The 23,534-nt window shown below is 44.0% G+C and overlaps 1 protein-coding gene across 1 annotated transcript; it reads left to right on the forward strand.

Annotated features, from left to right (window-relative positions):
* The first annotated feature begins 15,070 nt into the window (after positions 1–15,070).
* Positions 15,071–18,059, forward strand: LOC123152720 (triacylglycerol lipase OBL1). Its single transcript, XM_044572204.1, has 3 exons — positions 15,071–15,463; positions 16,737–16,964; positions 17,064–18,059. The coding sequence occupies exons 1-3, from the start codon at positions 15,148–15,150 to the stop codon at positions 17,945–17,947; spliced, it is 1,428 nt and encodes a 475-aa protein (XP_044428139.1). The 5' UTR covers positions 15,071–15,147; the 3' UTR covers positions 17,948–18,059.
* Positions 18,060–23,534: the final 5,475 nt, after the last annotated feature.

The following is a 23,534-nucleotide window of genomic DNA, read 5'->3' on the forward strand; positions in this document are numbered from 1 at the left end:
ATTTAAATCAGAGAATAATGGTTGTTCCATTTTATGAGTAATATCTTTTGTGGTCATGCACCCTTGATGAGTGGTCTATTTTTGTTGAATCTCGATTGTAGTGATACACATATTCATAATATTGAAGCCAAAAGATGCAAAGTTAATAATGATAGTGCAACTTATTTGTGGCAATGCCGTTTAGGTTATATTGGTGTAAAGCGCATGAAGAAACTCCATGCTGATGGACTTTTGGAATCACTTGATTATGAATCACTTGATGCTTGCGAACCATACCTCATGGGCAAGATGGCTAAGACTCCATTCTCCGGTGAGCCACTGACTTATTAGAAACAATACATACTGATGTATGCGGTCCGATGAGTGTTGAGGCTTGCGGCGGGTATCGTTATTTTCTTACCTTCACAGATGATTTGAGCATATATGGGTATATCTACTTAATGAAACATAAGTCTGAAACATTTGAAAAGTTCAAAGAATTTCAGAGTGAAGTGGAAAATCATCGTAACAAGAAAATAAAGTTTCTGTGATCTGATCGTGGAGGTGAATATTTGAGTTATGAGTTTGGTCTTCATTTGAAACAATGTGGAATAGTTTCGCCACTCACGCCACCTGGAACACCACAACGTAATGGTGTGTCCGAACATCATAACCGTACTTTATTAGATATGGTGCCACCTATGATGTCTCTTACTGATTTACCACTATCGTTTTGGGGTTATGCTTTAGAGACGGCTGCATTCACGTTAAATAGGGCACCATCTAAATCTATTGACACGACACCGTATGAATTGTGGTTTGGCAAGAAACCTAAGTTGTCGTTTCTTAAAGTTTGGGGCTGCGATGCTTATGTGAAAAAGCTTCAACCTGATAAGCTCGAACCCAAATCAGAGAAATGTGTCTTCATAGGATACCCAAAGGAAACTATTGGCTACACCTTCTATCACAGATCCGAAGGCAGGATATTCATTGCTAAGAATAAATCCTTTCTAGGGAAGGAGTTTCTCTCGAAAGAAGTTAGTGGGAGGAAATTATAACTTGATGAGGTAATTATACCTTCTCCCGAATCGGAAATTAGTTCATCACAGAAATTAGTTCCAGTGATCCCTACACCAATTAGTGAGGAAGTTAATGATGATGATCATGAAACTTCAGATCAAGTGACTATCGAACCTCGTAGGTCAACCAGAGTACGGTCCGCACCAGAGTGGTACGGTAATCCTGTTCTGGAGGTCATGTTACTTGACCATGACGAACCTACGAACTATGAGGACGATGATGAGCCCAGATTCCACAAAATGGCTTGAGGCCATGAAATCTGAGATGAGATCCATGTATGAGAACAAAGTGTGGACTTTGGTTGACTTGCCCGATGATCGGCAAGCCATAGAGAATAAATGGATCTTCAAGAAGAAGACTGACGCTGACAGTAATGTTACTATCTACAAAGCTTGACTTGTTGCGAAAGGTTTTCGACAAGTTCAAGGAGTTGACTACGATGAGACCTTCTCACCCGTAGCGATGCTTAAGTCTGTCCAAATCATGTTAGCAATTGCCACATTTTATGATTATGAAATTTGGCAAATGGATGTCAAAACTGCTTTCCTTAGTGGATTTCTTAAAGAAGAGTTGTATATGATGCAACCAGAAGGTTTTGTCGATCCTAAAGGTGCTAGCAAAGTGTGCAAGCTCCAGCGATCCATTTACGGACTGGTGCAAGCCTCTCAGAGTTGGAATATATGCTTTGATAGTGTGATCAAAGCATATGGTTTTATATAGACTTTTGGAGAAGTTTGTATTTACAAGAAAGTGAGTGGGAGCTCTGTAGCATTTATAATATTATATGTGGATGACATATTGTTGATTGGAAATAATACATAATTTTTGGATAGCATAAAAGGATACTTGAATAAGAATATTTCAATGAAAGACCTCGGTGAAGCTGCTTATATATTGGGCATCGAGATCTATAGAGATAGATCAAGACGCTTGATTGGACATTCACAAAGCACATACCTTGATAAAGTTTTGAAGAAGTTCAAAATGGATCAGTCAAAGAAAGGGTTCTTGCATGTGTTACTGATACGTCTCGAACGTATCTATAATTTTTTATTTTTCCATGCTATTATATTATCTATTTTGGATGTTTAATGGGCTTTAATATGCTCTTTTATATTATTTTTGGGACTAACCTATTAACCGGATGCCCAGTGCCAGTTTTTGTTTTTTTTGCCTATTTCAGTGTTTCGCAGAAAAGGAATACCAAATGAAATCCAAACGGAATGAAACCTTCGCGATGATCTTTCTTGGACCGAAAGCAAACCACGAGACTTGGAGTGGAAGTCTGGAACTCCATGAGGCGGCCACGAGATAGGAGGGCGTGCCCAGGGGGGTAGGCGTGCCCCCCACCATCGTGGGCCTCACGGAGCTCCAACGACGTACTTCTTTCGCCTATATATGCTCTTATACCCTAAAAACATCAGGGGGAGCCACGAAACAACTTTTCCACCGCCGCAACCTTATGTACCCGTGAGATCCCATCTTGGGGCCTTCTCCGGTGATCTGCCGGAGGTGGAATCGATCACGGAGGGCTTCTACCTCAACACCATAGCCTCTCCGATGAAGCATGATTAGTTTACCACAGACCTTCGGGTCCATAGTTATTAGCTAGATGGCTTCTTCTCTCTCTTTGATCTTCAATACAAAGTTCTCCTCGATGTTCTTGGAGATCTATTCGATGCAATACTCTTTTGTGGTGTGTTTCCCGAGATCCAATGAATTGTGGGTTTATGAACTTGATTATCTATGAATATTATTTGGTTCTTCTCCGAATTCTTATATGCATGATTCGATATCTTTGCAAGTCTCTTCAAATTATCGGTTTAGTTTGGCCTACTAGATTGATCTTTCTTGCAATGGGAGAAGTGCTTAGCTTTGGGTTCAATCTTGCGGTGTCCTTTCCCAGTGACAGTAGGGGCAACAAGGCACGTATTTTATTGTTGTCATCGAGGATAAAAAGATGGGGTTTATATCATATTGCTTGAGTTTATCTCTCTACATCATGTCTTCTTGCTTAATGCGTTACTCTGTTCTTATGAACTTAATACTCTAGATGCATGCTGGATATCGGTCGATGTGTGGAGTAATAGTAGTAGATGCAGAATCATCTCGATCTACTTGACACGGATGTGATGCCTATGTTCATGATCATTGCCTTAGATATCTTCATAACTATGCACTTTTCTATCAATTGCTCGGTAGTAATTTGTTCACCCACTGTAATACATGATATCATGAGAGAAGCCACTAGTGAAACCTATGGCCCCCGGGTCTCTTCTTATTATTTTGCATCTCTTTAATTATCGCATCTCATTTACTATTTTGCAATCTTTACTTTCCAATCTATACAGGAAAATACCAAAAATATTTATCTTATTATCTCTATCAGAGCTCATTTTCGCAAGTGACCGTGAAGGGATTGACAACCCCTTTATCGCGTTGGTTGCGAGGTTCTTGATTGTTTGTGCAGGTACTAGGTGACTTGTGCGTTGTCTCCTACTAGATTGATACCTTGGTTCTCAAAAACTGAGGGAAATACTTACGCTACTTTGCTGCATCACCCTTTCCTCTTGAAGGGAAAACCAACGCATGCTCAAGAGGTTGCAAGAAGAATTTCTGGCGCCGTTGCCAGGGAGATCTACGCCAAGTCAAGACATACCAAGTACCATCATAAACTCTTCTCCCTCGCATTATATTATTTGCCATTTGCCTCTCGTTTTCCTCTCCCCCACTTCACCTTTGCCGTTTTATTCGCCCTCTTCCATTCGTCTCTTTTCGCTTGCTTCTTGTGTGCTTGTGTGTTGGATTGATTGTTTGTCACAATGGCTTAAGATAATACTAAATTATGTGACTTTTCCAATACCAACAACAATGATTTTATTAGCACTTCGATTGCTCCTACTACCGATGCTGAATCTTGTGAAATTAATACCGCTTTGTTGAATCTTGTTATGAAAGATCAATTTTCTGGCCTTCCCAGTGAAGATGTCTCTACCCATCCGAATAACTTTGTTGATTTGTGTGATATGAAAAAGAAGAAAGATGTGGATAATGATATTGTTAATCTAAAGCTATTTCCGTTTTCACTTAGAGATCGTGCTAAAACTTGGTTCTCTTCTTTGCCTAAAAATAGTATTGATTCATGGAATAAGTGTAAAGATGCTTTTAGTATTTTCCTCCCTCTAAGATTAACTCCCTTAGGAACTATATTATGAATTTTAAGCAACTTGATCATGAGCATGTTGCACAATCTTGGGAGAGGATGAAATTAATGATACGTAATTGCCCTACTCATGGTTTGAATTTGTGGAGATTATACAATTTTTTTTATGCCGGATTGAATTTTGCTTCTAGAAATCTTTTAGATTCGACCGCGGGAGGCACTTTTATGGAAATCACTTTAGGAGAAGCTACTATACTCCTAGACAATATTATGGTTAATTATTCTCAATGGCACACTGAAAGATCACTAGTAAAAAAGTTCATGCAATTGAAGAGATTAATGTTTTGAGTGGAAAGATGGATGAACTTATGAAATTGTTTGCTAATAAAAGTGTTTCTTCCAGTCCTAATGATATGCCTTTGTCCACTTTGATTGAGAATAATAATGAATCTATGGATGTGAATTTTGTTGGTAGGAACAATTTTGGTAACAACGCGTATAGAGGAAACTTTAATTCTAGGCCGTTTCCTAGTAATTCCTCTAATAATTATGGTAATTCCTACAACAACTCTTATGGTAATTTTAATAAGATACCCTCTGATTTTGAGACTAGTGTTAAAGAATTTATGAATTCACAAAATAATTTCAATGCTTTGGTTGAACAAAAAATGCTTAAGATTGATGAGTTGGCTAAGAACGTGGATAGAATTTCTCTTGATGTTGATTCTTTGAAACTTAGATATATTCCACCTAAACATGATATCAACGAGTCTCTCAAATCCATGAGAATTTCCATTGATGAGTGCAAAGAAAGAACCGCTAGGATGCGTACTAAAAAAGATTGCTTTGTGAAAGCGTGTTCTTCTAGTTTTCTGATAATGATAATGAAGATCTAAAAGTGATTGATGTGTCTCCTTTTAAATCTTTGTTTTCCAATATGAATCTTGATAAAGATGGGACCGGAGATGAGTCAACTTTAGTTAAAAGGCGTCCCAATGATTCAGAGTTTCTAGATCTTGATGCAAAAATTAACATAAGTGGGATTGAAGAGGTCAAAACTTTACATAGCAATGAACCCACTATTTTGGATTTCAAGAAATTTAATTATGGTAATTGATCTTTGATATGTTGTATTTCCTTGTTGCAATTCATGTTAAATTCTCCTCTTGCTTATGATCAAAATAAAGCTTTTACTAAACATATCGTTGATGCTTTAATGCAATACTATGAAGAAAAGCTTGAACTAGAAGTTTCTATCCCTAGAAAACTTTATGGTGAGTGGGAACCTACTATTAAAATTAAGATTAAAGATTATGAATCATATGCTTTATGTGATTTGGGTGCTAGTGTTTCCTCAATTCCAAAAACTTTGTGTGATGTGCTAGGTTTCCGTGAATTTGATGATTGTTCTTTAAATTTGCATCTTGCAGATTCCACCATTAAGAAACCTATGGGGAGAATTAATGGTGTTATTATTGTTGCAAATAGGAATTATGTGCCATAGATTTCATTGTTCTTGATATAGATTGCAATCCTACATGTCCTATTATTCTTGGTAGACCAACGATTGATGCAATTATTGACATGAAAGAAGGAAATATTAGATTCCAAGAAGGAAATATTAGATTCCAATTTCCGCTAAGGAAATGCATGGAACACTTTCCTAGGAAAAAAATTAAATTACCTTATGAATCTATTATGAGAGCCACCTATGGATTGCATACCAAAGATGACAATACCTAGATCTATTCTTGCTTTTATGCCTAGCTAGGGGCGTTAAACGATAACGCTTGTTGGGCGGCAACCCAATTTATTTTATTTCTTTACTTTTTGTTCCTGTTTAGTAATAAATAATTTATCTAGCCTCTGTTATGATTGTGTTTTTATGTTTTAGTTAGTGTTTGTGTCAAGTAAAGCCTTTAAGATCTTCTTGGGTGATTGTTGTTTTATCTTGCTGATAAAAACAGAAAGTATGCGCTCACGAAAATAATTTTCATTTTTCACCAAAGAGCGATAAAATACCAATACCAACTGCGGTAGATCAATATACAAATTTTCCTGGTCTTCCTAATTTTTCATAATATTTGGAGTTACAGAAGTATTCGAGACCTACAGATTTTGACTGTTCTGTTTTTGACATATTTTGTTTTTTGCATGTTGTTTGCTTATTTTGATGCATCTATGGCTAGTATTGGGGGGTATGAACCATAGAGAAGTTGGAATACATTAGGTTTAACACCAATATAAAAAAGAATGAGTTAATTACAGTACCTTAAAGTGGTGGTTTATTTTCTTATACTAATGGAGCTCGCGAGATTTTCTGTTGAGTTTTGTTATGTGAAGTTTTCAAGTTTTTGGGTAAAGATTTGATGGACTTTGGAACAAGGAGTGGCAGGAGCCTAAGCTTGGGGATGCCCAAGGCATCCCAAGGTAAAATTCAAGGAAAATAAAAACCTAAGCTTGGGGATGCCCCGGAAGGCATCCCCTCTTTCGTCTTCGTCTATAGGCTATATTTTTATTCACCACATGATATGTGTTTTGCTTGGAGCGTCTTGTATGATTTGATTCTTTGCTTTTTAGTTTACCACAATCATCCTTGCTGTACACACCTTTTGGGAGAGACACGCATGAATCAGAATTTATTAGAATACTCTATGTGCTTCACTTCTATCTTTTGAGCTATACAATTTTGCTCTAGTGCTTCACTTATATCTTTTTAGAGCACGGTGTTGGTTTTATTTTATAGGAATTATTGATCACTCATGCTTCACTTATATTATTTTTAGAGTCTTTTAGAACAGCATGGTAATTTGCTTTGGTTATATAACTAGTCCTAATATGATGGGCATCCAAGTTGGGTATAATAAAACTTGCATATAAAGTGCGTTGAATAGTAGGAGAAGTTTGATACTTGATGATTGTTTTGAGACATGAGGATGGTGATATTAGAGTCATGCTAGTGGAGTAGTTGTGAATTTGAGAAATACTTGTGTTGGGGTTTGCTAGTCCCGTAGCATGCACGTATGGTAACCGTTGTGTAACAAATTTGAAGCATGATGTATTTTTTGATTGTCTTCCTTATGAGTGGCGGTCGAGGACGAGCGATGGTCTTTTTCTACCAATCTACCTCCCTAGGAGCATGCACATAGTGCTTGGTATTTGATGACTTGTAGATTTTTGCAATAAGTATGTGAGTTCTTTATGACTAATATTGAGTCCATGGATTATACGGACTCTCACCCTTCCACCATTGCTAGCTCTCTAGTACCGCGCAACTTTCTCCGGTACCATAAACCCACCATTTACCTTCCTCAAAACAGCCACCATACCTACCAATTATGGCATTTCCATAGCCATTCCGAGATATATTGACATGCAACTTTCCACCATTCCGTTTATTATGACACGATCCATCATGGCCATATTGCCTTGCATGATCATGTAGTTGACATCGCATTTGTGGCAAAGCAGCCACCATTCATGATTTTTCATACATGTCACTCTTGATTCATTGCACATCCCGGTACACCGCCGGAGGCACGCATCTAGAGTCATATTTTTGTTCTAAGTATCGAGTTGTAATCTTTGAGTTGTAAATAAATAGAAGTGTGATGATCATCATTATTAGAGCATTGTCCCATGTGAGGAAATAAAATAAAAAAGAGAGAAAGGCCAAATAAAAAAGAGAGGGCCCAAAAAAAGAAAGAAAAAAGGGAAAAATGAGAGAAAAAGAGAGAAGGGACAATGCTACTATCCTGTTTCCACACTTGTGCTTCAAAGTAGCACCATGGTCTTCATGATAGAGAGTCTCTTATTTTGTCACTTTCATATACTAGTGGGAAATTTTCATTATAGAACTTGGCTTGTATATTCGAACGATGGGCTTCCTCAAATGCCCTAGGTCTTCGTGAGCAAGCAAGTTGGATGCACACCCACTTAGTTTTTTTGTTGAGCTTTCATACATTTATAGCTCTAGTGCATCCGTTACATGGCAATCCCTACTCACTCACATTGACATCTATTGATGGACATCTCCATAGCCCATTGATACACCTAGTTGATGTGAGACCATCTTCCTCCTTTTTGTCCTCTCCACAATCACCACTCTATTCCACCTATAGTGCTATGTCCATGGCTCGCGCTCATGTATTGCGTGAATGTTGAAAAGGTTTGAGATTACTAAAGTATGAAACAATTGCTTGGCTTGTCATCGGGGTTGTGCATGATTTGAGTATTTTGTGTGACGAAGATGGAGCATGACCACACTATATGATTTTTAGTGATGAGCTTTCTTTGGCCATGTTATTTTGAGAGGACATAATTACTTTGTTAGTATGCTTGAAGAATTATTATTTTTATGACAATAAACTTTTGTCTTGAATCTTTCGGATCTGAACATTCATGCCACAATAAAGAAAATTACATTGATAAATATGTTAGGTAGCATTCCACATCAAAAATTCTGTTTTTATCATTTACCTACTCGAGGACGAGCAGGAATTAAGCTTGGGGATGCTTGATACGTCTCCAACATATATATAATTTTTGATTGTTCTATGCTATTATATTATCTATTTTGGATGTTTAATGGGCTTTAATATGCTCTTTTATATTATTTTTGGGACTAACCTATTAACCGAAGGCCCGGTGCCAGTTTTTGTTTTTTTGCCTATGTGTTTCGCAGAAAAGGAATACCAAACGGAATGGAACCTTCGCGATGATCTTTCTTGGACCAAAAGCAAACCAGGAGACTTGGAGTGGAAGTCTAGAACTCCGTGAGGAGCCACGAGATAGGAGGGTGTGCCCAGGGGGGTAGGCGCGCCCCACCCTTGTGGGCCCCATGGAGCTCCACCGACGTGCTTCTATATATACTCTTATACCCTAAAAACATCAGGGGGAGCTACAAAACCACTTTTCCACCGCTGCAACCTTCTATACCCGTGAGATCTCATCTTGGGGCCTTTTCCGGCGATCTATCGGAGGGGGAATCGATCACGGAGGGCTTCTACATAAACACCATAGCCTCTCCGATGAAGCGTGAGTACTTTACCACAGACCTTCGGGTCCATAGTTATTATCTAGATGGCTTCTTCTCTCTCTTTGACATTCAATACAAAGTTCTCCTCGATGTTCTTGGAGATCTATTCGATGTAATACTCTTTTGTGGTGTGTTTCCCGAGATCCGATGAATTGTGGGTTTATGAACTTGATTATCTATGAATATTATTTGGTTCTTCTCCGAATTCTTATATGCATGATTTTATATCTTTGCAAGTCTCTTCGAATTATCGGTTTAGTTTGGCCTACTAGATTGATCTTTCTTGCAATGGGAGAAGTGCTTAGATTTGGGTTCAATCTTGCGGTGTCCTTTCCCAGTGATAGTAGGGGCAGCAAGGCATGTATTGTATGGTTGCCATCGAGGATAAAAAGATGGGGTTTATATCATATTGCTTGAGTTTATCCCTCTACATCATGTCAGCTTGCTTAATGCATTACTCTGTTCTTATGAACTTAATACTCTAGATGCATGCTGGATAGCGGTCGATGTGTGGAGTAATAGTAGTAGATGCAGAATCTTTCGATCTACTTGACACGGACGTGATGCCTATGTTCATGATCATTGCCTTAGATATCTTCATAACTATGCACTTTTCTATCAATTGCTCGGTAGTAATTTGTTCACCCACCGTAATACATGCTATCATGAGAGAAGCCACTAGTGAAACCTATGGCCCCCGGGTCTCTTTCTTATTATATTTCTTCTCTTTTATTATCACATCTCGTTTACTATTTTGCAATCTTTACTTTCCAATCTATACAACAAAATACCAAAAATATTTATCTTATTATCTCTATCAGATCTCACTTTCACAAGTGACTGTGAAGGGATTGACAACCCCTTTACCGCGTTGGTTGTGAGGTTCTTGATTGTTTGTGCAGGTACTAGGTGACTTGTGCGTTGTCACCTACTGGATTGATACCTTGGTTCTCAAAAACTAAGGGAAATAATTACACTACTTTGCTGCATCACCCTTTCCTCTTCAAGGGGAAACCAACGCATGCTCAAGAGGTAGAATTTACAAGGTGTGAAGTTGATTCTGACTCAATGTCCGACCACTACAGAAGATAGAGAGAAAATGAAAGTCATTCCCTATGCCTCAACCATAGGTTTTATCATGTATGCAATGTTGTGTACCAGACCTGATGTGTGTCTTGCTATAAGTTTAGCAGGGAGGTACCAAAGTAATCTAGGAGTGGATCACTGGACAGCGGTCAAGAACATCCTGAAATACCTGAAAAGGACTAAGGATATGTTTCTCGTTTATGGAGGTCACAAAGAGCTTGTCGTAAATGGTTACGTTGATGCACGCTTTGACACTGATTCGGATGACTCAAAGTCACAAACCGTATACATATTTATATTGAATGGTGGAGCTATAAGTTGGTGGAGTTCCAAGCAGAGCGTCGTGGCGGGATCTACGTGTGAAGCGGAGTACATAGCTGCTTTGGAAGCAGCAAATGAAGGAGTCTGGATGAAGGAGTTCATATCCAATCTAGGTGTAATACCTAGTGCGTCGGGTCCAATGAAAATCTTTTGTGACAATACTAGAGCAATTGCCTTGGTGAAGGAATCCAGATTTCACAAGAGAACCAAACACACCAAGAGACGCTTCAATTCCATCCGCGATCAAGTCAAGGAGGGAGGCATAGAGATTTGCAGGATACATACGGATCTGAATGTTGCAGACCCGTTGACTAAGCCTCTCTCACGAGCAAAACATGGTCAGCACCAAGACTCCATGGGTGCTAGAATCATTACTATGTAATCTAGATTATTGACTCTAGTGCAAGTGGGAGACATAAGGAAATATGTCCTAGAGGCAATAATAAAGTTGTTATTTATATTTCCTTATATCATGATAAATGTTTATTATTCATGCTAGAATTGTATTAACCGGAAACTTAGTACATGTGTGAATACATAGACAAAACAGAGTGTCCCTAGTATGCCTCTACTTGACTAGCTCGTTAATCAAAGATGGTTAAGTTTCCTGACCATAGACATGTGTTGTCATTTGATGAACGTGATCACATCATTAGAGAATGATGTGATGGACAAGACCCATCATTAGCTTAGCATTATGATCGTTTAGTTTTATTGCTATTGCTTTCTTCATGACTTATACATGTTCCTCTGACTATGAGATTATGCAACTCCCGAATACCGGAGGAACACCTTGTGTGCTATCAAACATCACAATAGAACTGGGTGATTATAAAGATGCTCTACAGGTGTCTCCGAAGGTGTTTGTTGGGTCGACATAGATCAAGATTAGGATTTGTCACTCCGTGTATCGGAGAGGTATCTCTGGGCCCTCTCGGTAATGCACATCACTATAAGCCTTGCAAGCAATGTGACTAATGAGTTAGTTGCGGGATGATGCATTACAGAACGAGTAAAGAGACTTGTCGGTAACGAGATTGAACTAGGTATTATGATACCAACGATCGAATCTCGGGCAAGTAACATACCGATGACAAAGGGAATGATGTATGTTGTTATGCGGTTTGACCGATAAAGATCTTCGAAGAATATGTAGGAACCAATATGAGCATCCAGGTTCCGCTATTGGTTATTGACCGGAGATGTGTCTCGGTCATGTCTACATAGTTCTCGAACCCGTAGGGTCCGCACGCATAATGTTCGATGACGATTTGTATTATGAGTTATGTGTTTTGGTAACCTAAGTTTTTTCGGAGTCCCGGATGAGATCACGGACATGATGAGGAGTCTCTAAATAGTTGAGAGATAAAAAATTCATATATTGGAAGGTAGTATTCGGGCATCGGAATGGTTCCGAGTGATTCGGGTTTTTTTTCGGAGTACCGATGGGTTACCGGAACCCCCCGGGAAAGTGTTGGGCCTACATGGGTCTAAGGGGGAGAGCGGGAAGCCCGCGGCGGGGAGGGGGGAGGGGGGTGGCGCACGCCCCCCTCCTAGGGAGTCCGAATAGGACAAGGAGGAGGGGGCGCGGCCCCCCTTTCCCTTTTCCTCTCCTTCTCCTTCCTTTTCCCACCGATGCAAGAAAGGAAGGGGGGCGAATCCTCCTCCTAGTAGGACTCCCCACATGGCGCTCGCCCCCTGGCTGGCCTCCTCCTCCTCCCCTCCTTTATATACGGGGGCGGGGGGCACCCCAAAGGATCATCAATTGTTCTTTTAGCCGTGTGCGGTGCCTCCTCCACAGTTTACTACTCTGGTCATAGCGTCGTAGTGCTTAGGCGAAGCCCTGCGTGGATCACATCACCATCACCGTCACCACGCCGTCGTGCTGACGGTACTCTCCCTCGACCCTCTGCTGGATCAAGAGTTCGAGGGACGTCATCGAGCTAAACGTGTGCTGAACACGGAGGCGCCGTACGTTCGGTACTTGGATCAACTGGATCGTGAAGACGTTCGACTACATCAACCTCGTTAACCTAACGCTTCCGCTTTCGGTCTACGAGGGTACGTGATCACACTCTTCCCTATCGTTGCTATGCATCTCTTAGATAGATCTTGCGTGATCGTAGGAATTTTTTTGGAATTGCATGCTGCGTTCCTCAACAAGAGAACCCATGCCGCCCCCACCACTACCACGCTCCCGCGCCGCCCCTAGATGCCATTGTAAGCCTGACGAAGCCTCGCCGAGCAGCCATGCCTCCACATGTCCAAGCCGGCCCACGTTACCCTAGCGCCTCATGGGGAAGAGAAGAAGATCCCATCGATGCCGACACACATGCGCGCTCCGCCAGGCGTCGCCCTCCAGCGATGGAGAGGGAGGGGAGGAGCGAGCGGGGGGCTGGGGGCTAGTGGCGGTGCCACCTAGGGTTGCGCCCGGGCTGCTTGTGGGAGCGGCACCGGTTTCGTGTTCACAACTAGCTAGTGGTAGGTAAGATTGAAGGCAGTAACCTAGGAGTTTTTAGAATATGCCAACTTTTACTCATGGCAACACTCACTCCAATAGCCCCGAATCTGCTTCTGATGTCAATCCTTTTGCATTGACTTATTATATTTCAAATAGTTATCTTTTCTCATGTGGAGATCTCAGTCAAAAACCGCTTTGTTTTGAGCATATAAGAGTCAGACTACACACGGGTCGTTCCCTGTGGACTCTGTATGGGAGAGAACGTTTGTGTCCTTCCGGGAGTGGGTGCATGAGAGCAAATAACATACTTGGCCCACGGGGATTGCCATGTTTCACCATTTTAAGATTCATATGTGGAATCGGACGGGCCAGTGAGCTTTCTCTAGAAAAAATACTCTCAGAACGTACCCCTTCACATATGCCTCTTGCGACAAAGGCGGTTAGGGATTCCTCGCCCTCTGCTAGCACATTCGCAGGTCTACCTCCTCACACGTGGCCTTAGGCGATAGAGGTGTGGTGGACTCTAGCCGTCGCTAGCGGGAGAGCTCCTGCTCCTATTTTGGTGCCTGTCCCTTTAGGGTTTGTATCCTACTCAACAAGCGAGGCGGTGGCGGCTCATTAAAGATGGAAGTAAGGTTCTCTTCGTCTATCCCCTATCAGCGTCGTCGAAGGGCGTGTGGAGGTTTGTCTCCGGCAGATCTTACAGGATTCAGTTAGAGTATGTTTTCAGCGGATCTACTTGGAACCGGTCTTCTTTCGCCTGTCTACAGGTGGGTTACTTTTGATCTACGCTTCTTCACCAGTGTCGCTTGTTATTCTGGTGCGCTGGTCCTATGGGGCTGTCTTAGCACGCCGACTTCCAGACTATCTAGTACAACATGGTTTGCCCGGCTCCGATAAGGGATGGGCGATGACGGCGGCGCGCCATTGGCTGGCTCCGGGGATTGTAGTTGTCGTTAGGTGGTTAGATGTATTTTTTTACCTCTACGCTTCTTCATCAGCGACGTTTGTTATTCTGTTGCGCTGGTCCTATGGGGCTGTCTTAGCACGCTGACTTCCCGACTATCTAGTACAACATGGTTTGCCCGTCTCCGATAAGGGATGGGCGATGACGGCTGCGCGCCTTTGGCTGGCTCTAGGGTTTGTATTTGTCGTTAGGTGGTTAGATGTAATTTTTTTTACCTCTACGCTTCTTCATCAGTGACGCTTGTTATTCTATTGCGCTGGTCCTATGGGGCTGCCTTAGCACGCCGACTTCCCGACTATCTAGTACAACATGGTTTGCCCGGCTCCGATAAGGGATGAGCGATGACGGCTGCGTGCCTTTGGCTGGCTCCGGGTTTGTAGTTGTTCTTTAGGTGGTTAGATATAATTCTTTTTACCTTTGATGTTCTTTGTACTGCTATGACTATTGATGAATAGATTGAATATTTTTTCTGAAAAACAAACGTGGGAGGTATAAAATTTCTGTATATAAAACACTAAAACTCGGGGGACGATTCAGATTGGTGACTTGCATCGTCATCTCTCTCCCTCTTTCTTCCTATCCCTCTCCCTCTAAATCTATGCCGTATGTCATGCATACGGGAAATTTTGTGCAGAATCACGAAAACCGTACGCAGAACTAGCGAGTAACCGAAGCTTTTTCTTACCGACCAATGTAACCGTTCCTTCTTTACGTGCGAAGAAGACGGGTTCGACCGCGCGGTTCAGTATGATCTGGTCCTAAATTAACAGAGTAGTCCAGTATGCACGCAGTTGGTACCTTGACCACCTAGTGACCTAGTCTTCCACCCACCCCCTACCTAATCTGTTCTTTATTTCATTAATTAGAACCCTCAGCACTGCCATTTGCACGCGGTTCTATCCTCTACTCAGCCCCCGGCCTATATATATATGCATCTCGTGCGGCCGTGCTGATACAATACTCCGGCGAGCTATAGCTCTTGTTCTGCTGTTCATCGTCAAGCTGATTGGCGTGCTAGCTCCTGTTTGCATCGATCGACCGACAGACCGGAAATGGATGGCTGCCGGGAAGAATTCTCCGGCGACTTCATGGTGCTGCGGCCGGACAAGGGCGGCGTCCGCAGCCTCCTCCAGCTGCTGCGCTCCAGCGACGTCGGCACGAGCGACGCCGTCAACTGCGCCGCTGGCTGCAAGGAGGTCCCAGACCGGTGGTGCCGGTGGATCATCTTCCTCTCCGTCGTGGCGCAGATGCTGCTGCTGTGGGTGAAGTGGCCCTTGGGCAAGCTCGGGAGCGCTGTCGAGTACTGGATGAACCTCATCACGGACAACGGTGGCGGCGTGCTCAAGCTTATCAGAAACGCCATGCAAGGTAAACCAACGAGTTTTAACATTAGGTTGTGCTATCATCTACTATTTCTGTGTTTTTGCGGAAACTAATCTTTTAAAATGTGTCACTAAAAGAATTAAGTACGTTCGTGCAGTTTCACATGAGGTTTCCATCTTATCTTTTTGGAGTAGTTTTATTTAAAACTGCCTTGCATATCAAAGTTGGACATTAGTCTTCCATGGCGAAACAAAGAGTGCTCCCGTAGCTGCACGAAAATGGCAGAAAACATATGAAAAGGGGGGAGAAGGTTGAAATAAAATAGAAAATTTGGAAAAACTCGTGCAGATTATATGTAACTATACCTTCAAAAACATATGAACGGAAACTACAATCGCTTTATCTTTATTAACGTACACGGGGTGGGTGTCCAATCAGTAAGCACTAAGCACTCGCAATATCAAATAGAAATGGGAAATGAGCACGCGCGTTTGGTTGTTCTTGCTAGGAAACAGTGGTTTGCTAATTAAGTAAATGCGTAGATGATTAATTATTCGTGCCACATTATTGCAGAGGTCGTAAAATATGCTTTGGATAGCAGCCTTTGCGGTTTAATCATAGTCTACATGGCAGGATTATTAGAGACATGAGTTTATCCAATGTATATATCCACTTGTACTCTGGTCAGAACTTATAATCGATAACAACTCTCAAGATAAGGGCAATGTCAGTTTCATATGCTAAATAACATGTTAACTTGTTAAGGTGGTTGTCATGATGCGCTAAGCAACTAAATAAGTTGCATACTGTCATTGGCTTGACCGCTTTCCTGTCGGAGGCGCCAGTTATTCTAATGAGAACGAGCAAGGTTGCCGAACAAAAATGCTAAACGTACGTGCCTCTTACAGGAGTTTTACATGCCCTTTCCTAATAATCTCTCCGGCCCCCCTGATTTTAACACGGGTAGGGCCGTCCCTCCCCCTTAATCCAATCGCAACTTGACAAATCAGTATCACCCCGTAAAACGCCCGTAACCTTCCGTCGATGTAGCGTTACTCGTTGTCGAAATATGGTCATGCACATTTTGCATTCTCGTCCCTTTTTCTTCTCCTCTGTGAAATGATTCGGCAAAATCTGCAATGTTCCCCTGCCTTTTATTTGGAGTGACGTGGGAAACACCCCTAGGTTTTGAAAGTCAAACGACATCATAGAAAGTTTGAAGAGTTCTCACGAAACGTATGTCGCTGTTTTGCTTCGGAGTAGTACAACAATGGCGTTCCGATAATTCCTAGCTAACTGTGCTGTACATACGTTGCAGGCGAATTACGAATTCCGCACAGAAAATCCCCCAACTATCGATCGCTCATTGGACTCATCGACACGAGAGTCGAACTGGACAAGAAGATCAAGCCAGAGGATGGCAGTTACCTCGCTGCTCTGGGCATCATGGCCTCCAAACTGGCCTACGAGAACGAGCTGGTCATCAAGAACGTCGTCGAAAACCATTGGCACATGAAATTCCTTGAGTTCTTCAACTGCTGCAACGGTAAGATTTCAGGGCACGCGAAAACATGAAGCATGCATGCATGTAGTAACAGTAGTATGGCAACACACGTGTGGCTAACGTGCAACAAACTCCTGGTAGAATTCCGAGGGGATCAAGACGATTACACGACGCAGGCCTTCATGTTCGCCGACAAGCCGGCTGACGCCGACCTCGTCGTGGTGGCGTTCCGCGGCACGCAGCCGTTCGACGCAGAGGATTGGTGCACAGACGTGGACATCTCGTGGTACGACATCCCTGAGGCGGGCAAGGTTCACGGCGGCTTCATGAAGGCGCTCGGGCTGCAAAGGAATGCCATCGGCTGGCCAGAGAAGATCGAAGCAATCAAGGAGAGGCCGTTTGCCTACTACGCCGTCCGCGACGCGCTGAAGAAGTCCCTGGCGGCCAACCCGCGCGCCCGGTTCGCGGTGACCGGCCACAGCCTGGGCGGCGCGCTCGCCGTACTGTTCCCGGCCATCCTTGCCCTGCACAGGGAGCGCGACCTGCTGGCCAGGCTCCACGGCGTGTACACGTACGGGCAGCCGCGCGTGGGGGACGCGCAGCTCGGGGAGTTCGTGGAGCGGCACCTCGACACGACGGCGGCCAGGGGGAGGTACTTCCGGTTCGTCTACTCCAACGACATTGTGCCGAGGGTGCCATACGACGGCATGTTCAAGCACTTCGGCCGGTGCATCTACTTCGACAGCTACTACAGGGCGCAGGCCATGGAGGAGGAGCCCAACAAGAACTACTTCTCGCTCGCGTTCGTGGTGTCCAAGTACGTGAACGCGGCGTGGGAGCTCGTCCGGGGGCTCGTCATCGGGCACGTCGTAGACGGGGCGGAGTACACGGAGGGGTGGACAATGAGGATCGCCCGGGCGGTCGGCCTGGTCATCCCCGGCCTGCCGGCTCACGCGCCGCAGGACTACGTGAACGCCACCAGGCTCGGGGCCGCGTCGCTCGACCTGCTTCTCCGTGACCATTAATTGGTTACTACTCCAACTTTTCTTTTTGAGCTGGCATCCAATCCAACTTTGCTTGTCTAGCATGAGATCCAACTTTGCTTGATGTTTGATCTGCGTTCGAGCGTTTCCATGATTCTTGCATTCTTCCTGCCACTGCCACCGTAAGTGTTAGCTGATTTTATAGGCCAGTGGATTTATTTAGGGACTGTCTATTCTACATCCGGATAAAATCCAATTCGCTTTTATCCAAATTTTTCAGCCAACTAAAGGAACACAAGTGTCCCCTGTCCCGTGTCCCCAGCTCTTTCTGTCCCGCAAATCATTTGTAAAACAGGACTGCGCAACAGGCTTTAAACGAGTCCACACCCTGTGCGACTTGCGGTAAACATCTTGCCTTCCTGGCCGGACGTGTTGCGTGTTAAATAGCTGGGTAGCGAGCCCTGGATACGCGTATAAGTCGGTTGAGATACATCTTGGAGAGAAAGAATACTAGGATAAGAAAGATAAAGATTACAAAGTATCCTAGCTTAATTAACTACTCCGGTTGATGATTCTCCTTCTCATACACGCATCCTCTTGTAGTACACGCCGCAACAATATCATGTTTAACACCCTCCCTTAATCACAACTTCATCAAGTTGAGATTATGTTTGAAGTCTTCAAAACTTCTTGTGGGTAGAGCTTTAGTGAAACCATCCGCAACTTGGTCTTGAGAATGAATAAAACCGAATATCTAAGAGTTTATTTGCAACCCTTTCTCGAACAAAGTGAAAATCTATTTCAATGTGTTTAGTTCTAGCATGAAAGACTGGATTTGCTGATAGGTAGGTAGCACCTAGATTATCACACCATGCATAGACATGGAGCTCTAGTGCTTTTCATACCTAGTTCCTTCAAAATTGATTGCACCCATATGATCTCTGTTGTTGCATTTGCCAATGCTTTGTACTCTGCTTTTGTGTTGGACCTGGAGACAGTGGCTTGTTTTCCTTGCACTCCAAGATATTAAATTAGGTCAAAAAAATACTGCAAAACCACCAGTTGAGCGTCTGTCATCTAGACATCCTGCCCAATCTGAGTCAGAGAAGGCACACTAATAAGTGTAGAGGATGACTTGCTGAAATTTAGGCCAATACTCAGTGTGTTCTTCACATAGCTCTTCTTCGGCAAGAGATAATTTTTCTATGCTAGATAAAGGAGTGGGTGCAGCCTTACAACTTTGCAAACCAGCCTTCTTTACCAAGTCTGTTCCATACTTTTCTTGAGAGAGGTGAAGACCTTCTTTGTGTTGCTTGACCTCAATACCAAGGAAATAGTGTAGATCTCCTAGATCCTTGAGAGCAAATTCTGCACTTAAATCCTTCAACAGTGTTGTTATTGCTTCATCAGATGAACTTGTCACAATTATATCATCAACATAAATGAGCACAAATATGGATATACTTGACTTGTTATAGATGAACAATGAAGTGTCAGACTTCGAAGGAACAAAACCAAGTGCTTGCATTTTTTTACTGAGGCGAGAATACCATGCTCTTGGGGCCTGTTTCAGTCCATACAGGGCCTTGTCAAGTTTGCACACACGAAGTGGTGCATGTGCATTCACAAACCCAGGAGGTTGTTTCATGTAAACCTCTTCTTCCAGAACACCATGGAGAAACATGTTCTGAACGTCTAGCCGTCGTAGACTCCATCCCCTAGACACAGCAATGGACAAAACAAGATGTATGGTAGCAGCTTTCACGACTGGACTAAACGTGTCCTCATAGTCAATACCATACCTTTGTTTAAAACCCTTGGCAACTAATCTAACTTTGTAACGATCAATAGTTCCATCAGCTTTCCTTTTTATCCTGAAGACCCACTTACAGTCAATAAGATTTTTACCTTGTCGTGGAGGAACCAGGTGCCATGTTCTGTTTTTCTTGAGTGCCACAATTTCATCATGCATTGCCTTTCTCCAATTTTCATCACCAAGAGCCTCTTCGAGAGTGTTGGGTTTTCCTGGTTCACCTGTCGAGCATATCATCCCATATTTTATAATATGTTTATAATCAATAGGTTTAGTTACCCCTTGATGTAGTCATGTGCGACGTGGAGTAACAGCAGGAGGCGCCACAGAGAGATCCGGCGCAGAGGATCCCATGCCTGGATCAAACTGATCCTCCCCGGATCCTGAGGAGAATCCATGAGCAGCTCTAGAACCGGCGTTGTCACCAGTGGATGTCGGGTCCGGATCTTCTGCGGTTGCCGGCTGCGGTGCTCGTGACCAATCAGCCATAGAGGATCTGGGCCGAGAGGCGTCATCATTGCCTCGTGATTGCCTGGGCCCTGCATCGACAGGATCTTTCCCCGCTCATGTCGGACGAGTCACCGTCCGCCGCTTGTACACGAGCGGTTGGGCCTCAAGCTGCGCGCGGCCCGGGCCAGCGCCGACTTGCCAAATGCTAGGCGGCGATTGGCGCGCACAAAGAGAGGCGCCGCGGCCCGCCAGGGTCTGCCGCGTGGCTGGCGCGGGTGACTCTGCGCGCCCACCTGCCGCTGTCATAGCCGCACGCCCGCCTGCGCCTGTCGGGGCAGATTCGCTGCAGGGCGCTGATCCTGAAGCCAATTCGCTACACAGCAGCTCCAGGCCCGATCCCGAGGGGGATTTGCTCCCCAGGCCGGGGCACATAAAATATGAGTCTGCCGCACTATTTTCTTCACCATTTTCTGCAATGTTTTCACTGTTGTTTTCTGCATCATCACAAGGGTCATGAAGGCTATTAGTAGGGTTAGTCAACATATGATCATCACAATTAGTAATGCCCCCTTGATCATAGCCAGAGAGATGAGAAGGTAAAAGTAAGATTTCCTTGCGTAGGAGAGCACCGACATTAGGATGTAGATCTGCGAAAGGAAACTTGGTCTCATCAAAAACGACATCGCATGAGATGTAGACCCGGCCGGTGGAGATGTCAATGCACTTGACACCTTTGTGTTGAGAACTATAACCAAGAAAAGAACATTGCTTTGATCTAAACATGAGTTTACAATTATTGTAAGGACGGAGATTTGGCCAACAAACACAACCAAAGACACGAAGAGATGTGTAGTATGGTTTGACATGGAGGAGACGTTACATAAGTGTTTCGTTATTGATGACACGACTAGGTAACATGTTGATGATGTGCAAAGCCATGAAAAACGCCTCGTCCCAAAACTTGAGAGGCATAGAAGCCCCTGCTAGAAGGGCCAGACTGACCTCAACAATGTGCTTATGCTTGCGTTCAGCCGACCCATTTTGTTGGTGAGCGTGTGGGCATGATACATGGTGAGATATGCCTATGTTTTGGAAGAAGGAATTGAGTTTTCGTATCCCCACAATCAGATTGGACAGCTATAATCTTGCTGTCAAACTTCCTTTCAACGAGTGCTTGAAAGTTTTTAAAAACTTGAAACATATCGGACCTTTTCTTAAGAAGATAGATCCATGAAAATTTGTTATAGTCATCGATGAAACTCACATAGTATGTGTGTCTGCCAACAGAGGATGGAGCAGGGCCCCACACATCAGAAAAGATCAATTGCAAAGGCTTAGTGGAGATACTAGTAGATATGGGATATGGTAATTGATGACTTTTAGCACACTGACATGGATCACAAATAGTTTCAATATTGCGCTCACCAACAAACGGGAGCTTATTTTTCCTATGTAACTTTTCAACCAAAGAAAAAGAGGCATGTCCTAAACGATCGTGCCATCGCGTGGACGAAAGCTTGATAGCACCACAAGCTTGTTTCTTGAATCTTCTAAACTCCGAAATCAACGGGTAGAGCCCTCGAACACATCTATGTCGATAGAGAATTTCTTCGTTGTCTGATCCTTGGTAAAAAAAGAAATAAGGATGAAACTCGAGGAAAACATGGTTGTCAATGGCAATTCTATGAACAGATAGAAGATTTTTGTGGGCACTAGTGTCGGTGACAAAACCGGTGGATCTCGGGTAGGGGGTCCCGAACTGTGCGTCTAAGGTCGATGGTAACAGGAGACAAGGGACACGATGTTTACCAAGGTTCGGGCCCTCTCTATGGAGGTAATACCCTACGTCCTACTTGATTGATATTGATGAATATGAGTATTACAAGAGTTGATCTACCTCGAGATCATAATGGCTAAACCCTAGAGGTCTAGCTTGTATGGCTATGATAATGAATCTCTCCTATCCAGACCAAGTCCTCCGGTTTATATAGACACCGGGAGGATCTAGGGTTACACAAGGTCGGTTACAAAGAAGGGAATCTACATATCCGGTCACCAAGCTTGCCATCCACGCCAAGGAGAGTCCCATCCGGACAAGGGTGCAGTCTTCGATCTTCGTATCTTCACAACCCATCAGTCCGACCCATGGCTAACAGGCCGGACGCCCGAGGACCCCTTAGTCCAAGACTCCCTCAGTAGCCCCTGAACCAGGCTTCAATGACGAGGTGTTCGGCATGCAGACTGTCTTCGGCATTGCAAGGCGGGTTCCTCCTCCGACGTCTTCCAGGTAATGTGTTCGGCTTTCAATTCAATGTCGTAGCCCTCAGCTTCTGTGCATTTATGACTTCGTCCTCCACGTGTCGGGCGAATGTGGACGGTCAGGGTATTTTTCGCAAATAACACCCTAGCCCTGCAAGAAAGAGTGTCTATTTAAAGATATTGGATCTCAGATCCCTTCGGCATCACGCGGAGAAAATCCTCAGATACTGCCAGGCAAAACCATTCCAACATGGCCAATATTCCCACTCCTCTTCCCGTTCCAACCTAGAGAGAGGCGAGTGGGAGAGGTGCTCCGTGCCTCACAGCCAATTGGTGAAGCTGCAAACGCAGGGATTTGTCCCTCCTGCAGATCTGGTCCCTGTTTGAGCAGGATTGGCCTCCTTCAATGGCAAAACCCAGGCGGAGGATTTCCCCAATCCGTCTGTGGGAGAACGAGTGTGCTTCATCCCCTATCTGCTGAGGGTCGTGGGATTTCCAATTCACCCATTCCTCTAAGGGCTTCTGGTGTACTATGGCCTCCAGCTGCATAATTTTACCCCGGCCCCCGTCCTGCACATTGCGGGTTATGTCGCCTTATGCGAACTATTCCTCGGTTGCGAGGCCCATTTCGATTTGTGGAGAAGATTGTTCTGCCTCGTCCCTCGCAATCAAGGTGAGTCAATTTTTGAAGTGGGAGGAGCCGAAATGTGGCGCAGAGCCGGGACCGGATACCTGTCCGACACGCCGAAGAAAGCTCCCGAAGAGTGGCCTTCTGAATGGTTCTACATCGACGATGTCGCTCTACCCAACCCCGTCCGCATGGGCCTCCCCGAGTTTTCAAATGCTCCGCTGAAGAAACGCCATAGCTGGCGTCCTCGGAGCCTCGAGGAAGAGGATAGTGCGGAGGTCATCCTGCTACTGGGCAAGATTAAGGCGCTTGCTCAGTCCGGATTGTCAATAACCGAGGTAATGGTGATCTCTATAACGCGGGGGGTCCAGCCACTCCAATACAGAGGGCTGCCCATGTGGCATTACAACGGGGAAGACGACGCCTCACGCTATGGTCGGAAAGGCCCGAAGACCCCCGCCGCCCTGGCCAAAATTCTG

This window comes from Triticum aestivum, chromosome 7A, assembly GCF_018294505.1.
Source record: "Triticum aestivum cultivar Chinese Spring chromosome 7A, IWGSC CS RefSeq v2.1, whole genome shotgun sequence".
NCBI lineage: Eukaryota > Viridiplantae > Streptophyta > Magnoliopsida > Poales > Poaceae > Triticum > Triticum aestivum.

Bases quoted from the DNA above. Each gene is read 5' to 3' on its own strand.
- LOC123152720 (XM_044572204.1), top strand. From the start codon at position 15,148: ATGGATGGCTGCCGGGAAGAATTCTCCGGCGACTTCATGGTGCTGCGG. The intron at 15,464-16,736 runs GTAAACCAACGA...CATACGTTGCAG, and splicing joins TATCAGAAACGCCATGCAAG to GCGAATTACGAATTCCGCAC. The intron at 16,965-17,063 runs GTAAGATTTCAG...AACTCCTGGTAG, and splicing joins GTTCTTCAACTGCTGCAACG to AATTCCGAGGGGATCAAGAC.